The 14,433-nt window shown below is 41.4% G+C and overlaps 1 protein-coding gene and 1 long non-coding RNA gene across 3 annotated transcripts in view; one reads left to right on the top strand and one right to left on the bottom strand.

Moving 5' to 3' along the window:
* Positions 1-14,433, top strand: part of MYOM1 (myomesin 1) — an 87,274-nt gene that overhangs the window by 67,287 nt on the left and 5,554 nt on the right. For both annotated transcript variants that reach the window (XM_044423899.1, XM_044423901.1), the window contains 11 exons: positions 80-216; positions 1,013-1,157; positions 2,375-2,434; positions 2,649-2,716; positions 3,185-3,298; positions 4,048-4,135; positions 5,307-5,345; positions 5,437-5,542; positions 7,914-8,077; positions 9,872-9,908; positions 10,259-10,281. In XM_044423899.1, coding sequence (XP_044279834.1) covers positions 80-216; positions 1,013-1,157; positions 2,375-2,434; positions 2,649-2,716; positions 3,185-3,298; positions 4,048-4,135; positions 5,307-5,345; positions 5,437-5,542; positions 7,914-8,077; positions 9,872-9,908; positions 10,259-10,281 — 981 coding nt within the window. The remainder of the gene's footprint in view (positions 1-79; positions 217-1,012; positions 1,158-2,374; positions 2,435-2,648; positions 2,717-3,184; positions 3,299-4,047; positions 4,136-5,306; positions 5,346-5,436; positions 5,543-7,913; positions 8,078-9,871; positions 9,909-10,258; positions 10,282-14,433) is intronic.
* On the bottom strand, positions 2,325-10,250 carry LOC123020336. Its single transcript, XR_006414058.1, has 3 exons — positions 9,113-10,250; positions 6,837-6,922; positions 2,325-5,891 (listed from the first exon to the last, which is right to left on the bottom strand). It is a non-coding gene; the product is annotated as an uncharacterized LOC123020336 (long non-coding RNA).

Genomic DNA, 14,433 nt, shown 5'->3' with positions numbered 1-14,433 from the left:
TAAACTGCTATCAGCCCTAGAAAAAGTCCTTACTTGTGAATACAAAATATCCTGTTTAAGACCTTTCTTTTGGTTGCAGTTGTTCCCCTTAGGTCAGAGTTGGCAGTTGAAATTCTGGAGAAGGGACAGGTGCGATTCTGGCTGCAGGCTGAAAAGCTGTCTGGCAATGCTAAAGTCAACTTTGTATTTAATGACAAGGAAATTTTTAATGGAGAGGTAAGCTAATGGTTGCTTTAGTCTGAAAGTGATTAGCTGCTACAATAACATGGACATTAAAAAAAAAGAAATACTTTCACAATGCATTATGTGCTTGTATTGCTGCCTTTAGAAATGGCGAGTTACCTTCTCACCACCATTTTTGTCACCAGTTGCTCCCTGTCCTCATTCTTGTTTTCCTAATTACTGCCACTTGCTTGCTGGACAGGCCAAGAGCCAGTGAGCAGGTAGGCTGTGTCTCCTCCTTCACCTTCGTCTGGTCCAGAGCAAAAGATAGGTGGACAAACAGGCTGCAGTGATGAAGAGGAAGAGAAGTCTCAAGGATTTCTGTCAGTGTGCTCCTTCTGAGATATGAGCCCAGCCATGCATGTCTTTGATGCTGGTGATGATAATAACAAGCATTACTATTATAATGTGAATTTAACCTTTGTCAAAAACTCTTCTAAGAAGGCAGGAAAAGTGGCTTTGCAACTGAAGTAAGGGTCAGTCAGACATCATGGTGCATATCCATGCTCTGAAAAGGAAAGGTGCACAGACTTGCTCTGAGTGGCACGTAAAGCCGTCCAATCAGTGCTGTGCAAATCTGAGTTTTAGCTGGAAAAGTCTGGCATTTGTTCAACAGGTTCCCCTGCATTTGAAGCAGAAGAGAAGGCTACATGGACTTACTGCTTGATATCATGTCTGTCTACTTGTGCCATGTCACTGTGAAGTAGTTTCCAATACATCATCCAATCATTGGGAGGTTTGAGAAACATTACGATAGCTTTTCTGCTCACTTTTGTGTTTGTTTTTGAAGAAATACAAGATGAAGATTGACCACAATTCTGGCATGATTGAAATGGTTATGGATAAACTTGAAGATGCTGATGAAGGTACTTACACCTTTCAACTTCAAGATGGAAAAGCAACCAACCAATCCAGTCTTGTTCTAATTGGTGATGGTAAGAGCTGCTGAAATGCTTTTTTTAACAACTAGAGTATATAGTTTAACACTGAATACTCAGATTGGAACATTAGTTCATTCTTGAGAAACTGGGATAATATACCTTATATGGCCACAGTAAACTTTACTTGGTATGCTCATTGCCCATGTAAAATGTTATGAATTAGGAAGTGAGTTAAGAACTTAACCTGAACTTAAATGCAACAGACTACCTAATCAATATGGGTCATATATTAAAAAAAGTTGTGGGATTACCCTCTGAATTTCTCATAGAGTAGTCCTACAGAAAATATATGTTTTGAGTAAGAACTTCATTTTGTTAACTGCCCAGAGAGCCTTGGCTATTGTTATCACCAGAAGGGTATCTCCTGATGAGTGTGGCAACCGCACAGGCATGCAGGTTCCTCACATCCAATACCAATAGGATCATGACTGCCCCCCCACTTTTATACAAACAGAATAACAGAAAACTATGTTGAAACATGTAGGGATTTCCAAAATATGTGTCTGCTGTTCTTAAATTTTAAAAAGCAGCAAAATCAACTGAGAATGCACATGCTATTGAAAAGTTCCTTGGAGCTTGATCAGAGTCTTTCAAAAAGATTTTCTACTTGCTGACTAAGGGTATAATCCTATGCATGGTTGCACTTCCATTTCCTCCCACCTGCACACACTCTGCTTTGAATATGTTTGAATAGGTATCTTTCATAATTAATTCCATCAGACTCTCCATTGGAATGTGCATCTCAATGAAAGCAATGTACTGCAGACAGATGGTGTGCCTTCCAATGTCTATTTGGATATGTGTGCAATGTATGTCCCTTGATGCTGTCAATGAGATGCTTGGGAGGGAGGGAAGGAGGCTGCAAAAGATACAGCCTCCTTCTTTCCTGACCTGTTCTTCCTTCCCTGCTCCCCCCACCCCACACGAGGCTTTTACCTCTCTCTCCAGGGTCAAGATCCTGACCTCAGAGAAACAGGTGGCAGAGTTGTTTCCATATCAGCTACAAGAGTGGGGTGGAGAACTCTGACTCCAACCCCAGATCCGGGAATCTGAAGTACTTTATGGACTTGCAGATATTGTCTAGTGGCCATGGGAGTGCTCCTGCCATGTGCAGATCTTCTTTGCTGGATCATGCAATCCATTTTGATTTTACAAATGCAGTAATCTTTCAACTATAGCTTTATTTTGATCTTCTCCTTTTCAATCCCTAGTGTTCCAGAAACTACAGAATGAAGCACAATTCCAGAGGCAAGAATGGTTCAGGAAGCAAGGTAACACATAACCTCTTAGAAACAGTTTAGCTAATTTAATTTAGATTCTTGTATTTGCAATTAAAAAAAGAATGTGCCTTTGCCGAATGATAGCAAAGTAAAATTTAGAAAATATAAAGCATACAGAGAGAAAATTAACTTTAGCATGAAACAGTCATTTGATTCTGTTTGTCATAATTTCTGAGCTGATTGATTTTCAAATCTTTTCAAAAAGGTCCACATTTTGTTGAGTATCTGGGATGGGAAGTTACCGCTGAATGCAATGTTTTATTGAAATGCAAGGTAAGAAAGAACTGCATCTCGGACTCGAGGCAAGAGTAACAAATACAAGTTTTGTTTATAGTCAACTACTTCTCAGAGGCATTTATAGATTTGAGGACACTTCTCTTACATCCTAACTGAGGGTCACAATAATAGCTTTCACATGCATCTCACTATTCTTTGAAATAGCATTACATTGCTTCAGAGCAGAAGAGAGTAAATTGTGGCAGGCCATCATTCCCCAGGGTATAAGTACCTCACTATTGTAACATTGCTTTTGCTCCTTTTGAAATTAACTGGTAATAATTTCTTTAAAAATATAGGATGCTTGTTAACTGCCTGAAGAAAGTAGCCCAATAATAGAATGAGCCATCCATTCTCATTTCCTGCTTGTTTTATTGAGGCTGCTATGAAGAACTGGTCATCTGACATATTGATTGTGAATCATATTTTGTCCAGCCATCTTACTATACTTTCCTTTCATTTTAGGTAGCTAATATTAAAAAAGAAACATACATTATTTGGTACAAAGATGAAAGAGAGATTATGGTTGATGAAAAACATGACTTTCAGGATGGTGTATGTACTCTGCTGATAACAGAGGTGAGTGATCCTTTCTCCCTTGCGGTCCACTTCAGTGATGAAGTCCACTTTAGCTGTGCCAGTTTTCTTAAATGAACAGCACTTTCAGAGAGAACAGTGCACAGACTGTGTCAGACTGATTGTCAGATATCGTCAGGGTGCTTTTTTCAAGCAGCAAAATGTATCAGGATGTGAATATAATCTATGCATTTACTCCACAATGCATATGCTGGCTGATACACTGGGCTGTGTTGAATGTGTGGAACAGCATATTCTACCTTTGTTTTATGTTTTCAAAAACCAGCTGCTACTTTACCTTTGTAGGGTACGTTGGAGATCATGGTTTCCAGAAAAGATAGGAGGGGAAACCATTAGCTTACTTGCAGGGTGGCTGAGCATGATGAGCCAATGTGGCTGCTCATATTTTATAGCTCCATGTTCTGTGTATTGTGCTACCTTCTATTTTTTTATTATTATTTAGGGATCCAATTTCCCTTACATCCACCATCATTCTGCCCCCTAAACCCAAGTTCATATGTCAGGCCTCTGCTCTCACTATATTTCACATTCTTGTCCTTTAACAGGCTATTGCATGAATAAAAGGTTAGGAACTTTTCTGCAGTGCAGAAATAATAATGTATACATTCAAATTCCAATAAAGGCATCTTTTGATTTCTTTCATAGTCCTTTTTTATTATCTCCAGAGGTCACATACAGAATGTCCAAAAGAATTGTTTTATTGCTAGTAACTGATATTGTTTTGTTCATAGTTTTCTAAGAAAGATGCTGGTGTTTATGAAGTAATACTGAAAGATGACCGAGGAAAGGACAAGAGCATATTGAAGCTTCAAGAAGGAGGTGAGAATGTCATTCCAAATTACAGCCCAATTCTGTGTAGCCCAGTTCTGTGAATGCTGATTTAGAAATAAGCTTTGCTAAATTCAGTCTGGCTTGCTAACGACCAATTTTGAAGAGGATTGTGGCCTTAATTTCATAATGACTTAAGGGTAGCACAGATTGAGTTATCCATTTTCCTGGTTTTTTATATTGAATAACATCACTGGAAGTGATAGCATTCATTCATTCAGCCAGCCAGCCAGCCAGCACAGCTACTCAGAGAGCACATGGAGGCTGGGCAAAATGGCAGAGCATCCATCACTTCCGAGTCCTGGTGGCTCATTCTGACCAGGGTGGGAAGTAAGGGGTCTTTACTGGGCTTTTTAACCTAGTGATTCTTTGTTTGTTTTACATCCCTTCTAACAATTTAAATAATAGCACGGACTTCCAGCTTCAGGCTGGTGTAGCTGAGAGGTCCACAGGTGGAGCCCACTGGGGAAATGAACTACCTTCAGATAAGGCAGATTCAAAGCTGTCTTGGAGTACTCCATTTTAGGGCCTGCTTCCAGCAGGAACATCAGTAGAGTAGATTTACATCCATGGAGCTGTCTGTGGACATAGCTGGAGCCTCCAAGGAAAAGGTGCCCACCATCTCTGGCAGAGGGGCTTCTGTGGCTTTGCAGACATTCATAAAGCCATCAATTCTGGGGTTTAGGATTGTTCTCTCTATGGACTAAGCCCATATTAATCTAGAAGGAACTTCTATCATTCCAGAAATTTTCTAAATCTAATTCATACTGTGAACACTTTCCATTTTCCAAGGTTGAATTCTCTATCTAGAAGCCAAAGTAGCTAAAGCATTAATAGCAGTAGCGACAGCATTACTTCCAAGAGATATATCTTGTGATGTCATGGGAAACTCATATTCACATCTCAGATTGCAAGATAAAGCTGGCAACATCCTCAGCAAAACTAAACAGAAGTAAAGGGGTTGAAACAACATTAAACTTAAGGATAATGCACAGAAATGCCTTGGAAATATTTATAGCATGTTTTGAGAGTCAGCTCAGATTTAACTACAAGAATCCATTTGTAGGACTGCTCCAGATTAGCCAGGGAATTTCAGGGCACCGTTCAGTTATAAGCAGACATGTCTGATCTGGGAACTGAGTCTCTGGATTTGTTTCCACAGCTTTTGCAGATTTGATGACGGAAGTATGCAAAATGATTGGTGAGTATTTAATTTCCCTTCCTGATAAATGACTCATTTGTACTACTTTGCAAACGACTGCGAGACTACAAAAAAAGTATTGTATTTTCAGCTTTATCTGCAACAAACCTGAAAATCCAGAGCACAGAAGAGGGTATCCGATTATATTCCTTTGTTAATTACTACTTGGAAGATCTGAGAATAAGCTGGTTGCACAAGTAAGTGAACAAGCTCTTGCCAGTGATATGAGGTGTCCGTGACATCATCACTTCCTTCCTATAAGTTGTTCAGTGATTTCCTGGCTTTTTCAGTTATTTCCCATTCTAAAACTGATTTTTTTTCCTCCTGAGGCCCAGTTAGTTGCAGTTTTAAAAATAGCGTTGCATTCCTGTACCTCACTTGTGAGAGGTGTGCAGTTTCAGGGCTCCAGCACTTACTATATTCCTTCCCATCCCCCAGGAGATTGTGAGCTAAATGATTAGTGGGTACTTTATGATTTTTTTTTAGGAAGGACCTGCAAATCAAGCATATCCTCACTCTCCCAGCTAAATGTGATGAAATTTAGGCCTGTGAAAGAAAGCAAAAAAAGACAAAGACATAATGAGAAGCTGCAGTGGATGGTTTTTGTTGAGACAACAGCCTCCGTTTTGCGTATTCAGGACATGGTGGGGATGAACCATAGTTTCTTGTTATGTGCAAACCAGGTTTGTTGGGCTGGGATGACAAGCAAGCTGTAACCCTAAAACAGCCCTTGAGGTTCTGTGCAAGCCTCAGCAACCCACACTGACAAGACTTGTTCATAACAAGAAACTACAGTGACTGTCTGCATTGGGCCTGAACTGGGAAAATCAGGGCCTGGTTCTCCAACCTTGGAAAATATTAGACCTTGCTTGGCATAAATAGAAATGCTGCCCTAAGCTACCACTTGCATAGTTCACTAGGTGTTGTTTCCCAGAGGCCCTGGAAGAGATAGCCAAAGGACTAAACACATAACTGTCTCGGCCTGGAATCCCACTTTATCAGCCAGTTAACAAGCTTCTGCTTGGTGTTATGATTAGCTTAATGAGCTCTTGCTTTGTTCTATACGTAAACTGGCTTCTGCTATGCTATGTTATGAGAATCCTGACTGACATTAATGGAAAGCCTCAGGTGTTATGACTTGTGGCCAGCTAACAAGGATGAGAAACAGCATGTCCTGTAGAATACAATGATGTGAAAATGTGTTTAGTATACATTTGAGCAGTTGCGTACTGCCTAGTTGTTGCCCCTATGCAACAGCCAACCTCTTCCTCATGAGTAGTCTGTAAAGGCTAGCTATTTTCCCTTGGGCAGGGTTGTTTGGACACCAGTCACCCTTGAGAGGCTTCACTGATTATCTGTTCCAGCTGATTGTAGCCTCTTAGCCAGCAGGTTCATGCTGAGTGCTATAAGTGCTGTGCCGGCTGAACCCTTCGAGACACTAGCTTTTTGGAGTAATTTGCTTGTCTTAGGTAAACCTCAGACCCAGCTTACCAAGTTCTTGGGGTCATTCAAACCTGTAGCCCAAAGTTGAGCTGGAACACTGTCCCACATATCCTGAATATCCAAACTGGCAGTTGCTGAAAAAGCAAAAACAAAGCACAAAACAAACTCCACCTTGTGTTTGCAAACAGCTCCAGTTGTTCATAGCTTCTGAGAAAGCATTGAGTTTTAGAGGTCAGTTCTGTGTAAGTAGTAGGGGATGCAAAGGTTTGTCTCTCTGGGGACCTGATAGGAGGATTCAGCTGTCTGTTGGAATGTTTCAAGTTGTACCTCCACCTATGTTTAATCGCTAGCTTTACAAATACTCATGTATTAGCAAAAATATCCATTGATCTCCTTCCAAAGGAAAGCAAACTCAAGTAGGTGCTGCACCCCTAGAATGTCTTGGAAAAATGAGGCAAGCATAATATCTTAAGTGTGTGTTTGTATGTGTGTATGCACATTTAAAATGTTTTACTTTTACCTTTAAAATGACATACAGAATACCTCTGACCACTAATGCAACTACATGTATGGAGAGGTGGCTAAACCTTTCATCCTGTACTATAGTTCTGGAAAAAAATTGCTGCTCATCTCCAGTTACTGTCTGCCCTAGAAGGAACCCTGCAAGCTTCCTGCTAAATGATACACAAAAAATTTAAAAAGTTTAGGTAGATCCTGTGGTGCTGGAAGCCTACAAGTTTGTTTTAGGCACATAGTCAATGCCACAGACAAAGTCTAATCATGACTCTTGCTTTAGCATTCCTAGGGAATTGTATGTGCTGAAGTTCAAGTTTGACAGATACGGCTGCTGTAGGCTGAAAATAAATGCTTTGAAGCAGAGCTGGAAAAACTGCTTTGATGTATAAGGCATTGTCTCTTGATGAAAGAAAGTAAAACCAGAATGGAAATTTCCGGAGGTGTGCTATTACACTGTTGCAGCAAAAACAATTGTCTTTGTATTTCTGGAAATACAAAGACAATATATCTACTAAAATTCCAAAAATGTATGCTCAGTTAAAGGGGACACACCATGCAATAGTTTCTGCATTATCATAAGACAATGTTGTTTGATTTTTGTCTTTTCAGTGACGTCAAAATAAAATACACAGAGAGAGTTAAGACTGGTGTCACTGGGGAGCAAATCTGGTTGCAAATCAATGAGCCAACACCAAATGACAAGGGAAAATATATATTGGAGCTCTTTGATGGTAAAACTGTACACACAAAAACTGTGGATCTTTCTGGGCAAGGTAAATAGATTACATGCTCTGAACCTTTATTAGTTTCATCTGTTAATAATTCAGAAAATGAAAACATTATTATGAGTGCTGGTAACAAGACTGATAACCATTCTTGTTTTAGGATTCTCAGTGTAATCCCCAATAACCATAGGCCTATTTGGCTCCTTGGAGGTTCAAGTTACAGCAGGAGTGCAAAATGTTAGACCCAGGGGACAATTTCATTTGCTTGGGGTCTAATCCAGGCATTTGGGGTTCCCTAGATGATGATATCCCTGTCTCCTGATTGCAAGAGGTTGAGGTGCCTCTCCTAAGCCTTACTTACTGATAGTATAACTTTAAGCCAACATATGCTGAAGGAGTGCCTCTTCCCTTACAAACCCTTACACCCCTTAAGATCTGCGGGAGAGGCTTTGCTCCGAGAGCCCTCTTTAAAGGAGATAAAAAGAACAGCTACCCAGAGCAGGGCCTTCTCTGCAGTGGCACCCAGATTATGGAATGCGCTCCCTGGAGAGGTGCGCCTGGTGCCAAGTCTATATTCTTTTCTGCGTCAGGTTAAAATCTTTTAATTTAATGGCTATTTTAAAAATTAATTTTATCATTAACAGTCGCTTTTTTGTTTTTTGTTTTTATATAATCTTATTGAATTTGTTATTGTTTCATTGTTTTTAATTCTACGTTTGTAAGTCGTCCCGAGATGCCAAGGCATGTGGTGACGGGATATAAAAGTTTTAAATAAATAAAATAACTAAAATATGCTGCTCTTTTGTCCCTACCCCACCACTGGAATATGCTCCCCAAGAGCTCTTCCAAAATGGAATTCTGTCCTCAGGCTGAAAGCAATTCCGTACCCTTGGACAATTGGCTGCACCTTACTGGATGGTAACCCCATATAGGTATCCCACGAGTACTCAGGACTGCTACGTTATGGCTGAGAGGCTTTCATGTGTACACAGTCTTGCTATAGGTGTACAAAACTGATATGCAGGGAGAAATTGGCAAGGAAAATGTGCTGCGCTTTAAAAATCATGACATAAATCCACTCACCTCCTATGAGAATTAATCAGTTTCCATCCTGCCTTACAAATGTCCTTGAGCATGTTTGTGTGTGAGAGAGAGAAGAAGGGAGAAAGCTGGGCTTTGCTTCTTAGTTTCAGTTTTGCTTCAGTAGCAGAAGTGTGACAGTGTGCTAGCACTGTGCTGCCACAACATCATAAGCCGTGAAACGACAGGATCAGACCAGGGCTGTTCTGGTACTGCAGGGAGAATAAGCAGCATGCAATATTAAGTTAAAGAAATTGTGTTCAGGTGCCCGCCCGCCCCCGCCCCCCTCCCTTCTTCCAGTTCTCTGTTTTAGTGTACAACCAAGTATCCTTCAGAAAAAAAGAAAGAAAACTGTCTCTCTCGATCCTAGTCCTGTGCATATTTACTCAGAAGCAAGTCCTGCTGTTCAATGGGATTTTTTTGGGTGGAACAATTCTCATTCCTCCTTGTTAGTGAGAGTCTTCTCAAGGTTCCATGACACCTTTAAATCCAGCCAATCTTCCATCAGTCCCAAACACTAATGAATGCATCTTACAAAGCTGCAGTATCATTAGGAATAGCTTGAGATACATTGCAAAGTGACGGTTCTGCCATATAGTGGATCAGATTTGTCAGTTTTGTATGATATAATTTTAATTACTGCCACCATTTTAAACAAAGATTTCAACCTACTGTTAATCCATAGAAAACTAAATAAGCTTTCTTATACCACAAACTGGTGCTATAAAAATAACCCTTTTATAACCCTTTTCTTCTTTTAAGCATTTGATGAAGCCTTTGCTGAATTCCAGAGGTTAAAGTAAGTATCATGCATGGACAATACAGTTTAAATTAGGTAATGGTGTTTCTGCTGTAGAGAATGATGTCATGATTCAGCTTTTATTAAAAGATGCAAGTCCAATGCTTTTTCTGTGGAAGTCAACAATAGATTCAGCATTATTTTAAAACTTACTAAAATGTCATGGCAAGATATAATAAAACTACATCATCAATGTGAGCAGCATACAGAAATATTTTGTTCAATTTTTAAAAAATATGCCCAAAGAATGACTGCTGTTCAGCCTGGAAATGATATCTAGTCATCTAATGCTATTTCATGCTGTACCATGAAATGAAACTGAGTTTCCTTTTTATCTTGTTCAATTATAGGGCAGCTGCTATTGCAGAGAAAAGTAAGTAATCTGTCTTTTCCATGTGGTGTTTATGCTATCAGTACGGTGCAATACTCCCCTATTTCCAGAGTAGTTTCCTCAAGAGGAGAGAATAGTTTTGCCACATCTGTGTACAGGTAAACATGTTGACTGGGGAGTAAGCAGAGAGAGTATGGAGCTATCCTGACAGGCTGAATTAGTTTTGTGAGATCCCCTCATTACACAACCAATTAGAAGAAGCTCATGCTTTCTTTTTATGGTCATGCTACAGAAAGATTCTTTCAGCCCCCACTGTGGCAATGCAGGGGTGACGTGTGTTCCTTTCAAACCTTGAATGCTCATGAACCATCATTTATTGTTGCTTTTGCAGCTACGAAATGGGAATACATGTGGCTTACAGCAGGACTTTTGTAGCCTGTGTGTTGACGCCATTATTTACTCATTACAGGTTTTAAACCTACCCATCAACAAGTAAAAGCAGAATAGTACATTTCAATAAATACCAAAGACCTATCCAGGCATTCTCTTGCCCCTGTTGATCAAATGGGCAAAGCAGGAGTGCGTTCCAGCCTACTTCTCTACCTCATCACATTTGTTGGCCTCAACTCATGGGCTGCGAGACCAGGAGAATTTGTTGTTCTTAGTTGCGAAGTCGTGTCTGACCCATCGCAACCCAATGGACAACATTCCTCCAGGCCTTCCTGTCCTCCACCATCCCCTGGAGTCCACTCAAGCTCACACCAACTGCTTCAGTGACTCCATCTAGCCACCTCATTCTCTGCTGTCCCCTCTTCTTTTGCCATCTATTGTGCCCAGCATTAGGCTCTTCTCCAGGGAGTCCTTCCTTCTCATTAGGTGGCCAAAGTATTTGAGTTTCATCTTCAGGATCTGGCCTTCTAAAGAGCAGTCAGGGTTGATCTCCTCAAGGACTGACTGGTTTGATCGCCTTGCGGTCCAAGGGACTCGCAGGAGTCTCTTCCAGCACCACAACTCAAAGGCCTCAATCCTTTGGCACTCAGCCTTCCTTATGGTCCAGCTTTCGCAGCCATACATTGCAACTGGGAAAACCATAGCCTTGACTATACACACTTTTGTTGGCAGTGTGATGTCTCTGCTTTTTACTATGCTGTCTAGATTTGCCATAGCTCTTCTCCCCAGGAGCAAGCGTCTTTTAATTTCTTGGCTGCAGTCCCCATCTGCAGTGATCTTGGAGCCCAGGAAAATAAAATCTGTCACTACCTTCATTTCTTCCCCATCTATTTGCCAGGAAGTGAGAGGACTGGATGCCATGATCTTAGTTTTCTTAATATTGAGTTTCAAGCCAACTTTTGCGCTCTCCTCCTTCACCCACATCAAGAGGCTTTTTAGTTCCTCTTCACTTTCTGCCATGAGAGTGGTATCATCTGCATATCTGAGGTTGTTGATATTTCTCCCAGCAATCTTAATTCCAACTGGTGATTCATCTAGCCCTGCCTTTCTCATGATGTGCTCTGCATATAAGTTAAGTAGGCAGGGAGACAGTATACAGCCTTGCCAAACTCCTTTCTCAATTTTGAACCAATCAGTGGTTCCATGTCCAGTTCTCACTGTTGCTTCTTGACCCGCATATAGGTTTCTCAAGAGACAAATAAGATGGTCAGGTACTCCCATCTCTTTAAGAACTTGCCACAATTTGTTGTGATCCACACAATCAAAGGCTTTAGTGTAGTCAATGAGCAGAAGTAGATGTTTTTCTGGTACTCCCTAGCTTTTTCCATGATCCAGCATATGTTGGCAATTTGATCTCTAGTTCCTCTCCCTCTTCGAAATCTGCCTGTACTTCTGGTAGTTCTCGGTCCACATACTGCTGGAGCCTAGCTTGTAGGATTCTGAGCGTCACTTTGCTAGCATGTGAAATGAGTGCAACGTTGCAGTAGTTTGAACATTCTTTGGCATTGCCCTTTTTTGGGATGGGAATGTAAACTGACCTTTTCCAATCCTGTGGCCACTGTTGAGTTTTCCAAATTTGCTGGCATATTGAGTGTAGCACTTTTACTGCATCGTCTTGTAAGATTTTGAATAGCTCAGCTGGAATGCTGTCACCTCCACTAGCTTTGTTGTTGCTCAGACTTCCTAAGGCCCATTTGACTTCACATTCCAGGATGTCTGGCTCGAGGTCAGTGACCACCCCATCGTGGTTATCAGGGATATTAAGCTCTTTCTTGTATAGTTCTTCTGTGTAATCTTGCCACCTCTTCCTAACCTCTTCTGCCTCTGTTAGGTCCCTGCCATTTTGGTCCTTTATAATGCCCATCTTTGCATGAAACATTCCCTTCATATCTCCAATTTTCTTGAAGAGATCTCTGGTCCTCCCTGTTCTATTGTTTTCTTCTATTTCTGTGCACTGTTCATTTAAGAAGGCATCCTTATCTCTTCTAGCTATTCTTTGGAATTCTGCATTCAATTGGGTGTAACTTTCTCTTTTTCCCTTGCCTTTTGCTTCCCTTCTTTCCTCAGCTATTTCTAAAGCTTCCTCAGACAGCAATTTTGCTTTCTTGCATTTCTTTTTCTTGGGGATGGTCTATTTGTCACCGCCACTGCATATTCATCAGGAATATGATTTAGGTCATACCTGGGTGGCCTAGTGCTTTTCCCTACTTTCTTCAATTTAAGCCTAAATTTTGCAACAAGGAGCTCATGATCTGAACCACAGTCAGCTCCTGGTCTAGTTTTTACTGACTGTATAGAGCTTCTCCATCTTTGGCTGCAGAGCACATAGTCAATCTGATTTCTGTGTTGACCATCTGGTGATGTCCATGTGTAGAGTCACCTCTTGGGTTGTTGGAAAAAAGTGTTTGCTATGATCATCATATTCTCTTGACAAAATTCTACCAGCTTCATTTTGTACTCCAAGGCCAAACTTGCCTGTTATTCTGGTTATCTTTTGGCTTCCTACTTTAGCATTCCAGTCCCCCATGATGATAAGGACATCATTTTTGGGTGTTAATTCTAGGTGTTGTAGGCCTTCATAGAACTGGTCAACTTCAGCCTCTTCAGCACCAGTGGTTGGGGCATAGACTTGGACTACTGTGATGTTGAATGGTTTGCCTTGGATTCGAACTGAGATCGTTCCGTCATTTTGGAGATTGTATCCCAGTACTGCTTTTCCTACTCTTTTATTGACTATGAAGGCTACTCCATTTCTTCTGAGGGATTCTTGCCCACAGTAGTATACCTGATGGTCATCTGAATTAAATTCACCCATTCTGGTCCATTTTAGTTCACTGATTCCTAAGATGTCGATGCTCAGTCTTGTCATCTCTTCTTTGACCACATCCAGCTTGCCTTGATTCATGGATCTTACATTTCAGGTTCCTATGGAGTATAGTTCTTTGCAGCATCGGACTTGGCTTTCACCACCAGATACATCTGCAACTGAGTGTCCTTTCGGCTTTGACCCAGTCGCTTCACTCTTTCTGGCGCTACTAGTACTAGCCCTCCGCTCTCCCCCAGTAGCACATTGGACACCTTCCGACCTGAGGGGCTCATCTTCCGGCGTCATCTTTTTGCCTTTTGGCACTGTCCATGGGGGTTTCATGGCAAAGATACTGGAGTGGGTTGCCATTTCCTTCCCCAGTGGATCACATTTTGTCAGAGCTCTCTGCTATGACCTGTCCGTCTTGGGTGGCCCTGCACGGCATAGCTTCATTGAGCTATGCAAGCCCCTTCGCCACAACAAGGCAGTGATCCATGAAGGAGGCCTGGAGAAGAGAGCTTCCCATATCTGTGCAGCTTCTTCACATGAGCTAAAGATTAGCATTCAAGCTCATGTGGAGTGCTCCCATAATACAAGACATTGCCCTCCACCAGGAAGGGGCAACAGCAACACGTAAGGTACAGTGCATGGCTGGAAAAGTTCTCCTTCCTTGTGTGTCTGAGCTACTGGGTAGGGACCTGTACTCCCCTGCAGAGGAAGACAGGACGTGCTCTAATGGAGCCAAATTCAAGGAACCAAGGTTCAATTTGGATGTCAGAAAGTACTTGCTGACAGTTAGGACCCCTAAGGTATGGAATGAGCTTCCATGGGAGGTGGTTGAAGCCCCATCGGTGAGGGTGTTCAAGGATAGGCTAGACATGCACATGGTGGGCATGTCATGAGTGGAGCTGAGGGTCAGACTAGATGGCCTGGAAGGC

This window comes from Varanus komodoensis, unplaced genomic scaffold, assembly GCF_004798865.1.
Source record: "Varanus komodoensis strain SLA01 unplaced genomic scaffold, ASM479886v1 scaffold14_1, whole genome shotgun sequence".
In the NCBI taxonomy this organism is placed as follows: Eukaryota; Metazoa; Chordata; class Lepidosauria; order Squamata; family Varanidae; genus Varanus; species Varanus komodoensis.
Note: the sequence above shows the minus strand (reverse complement) of the source record. Positions and strands in the feature narration are given on the sequence as shown.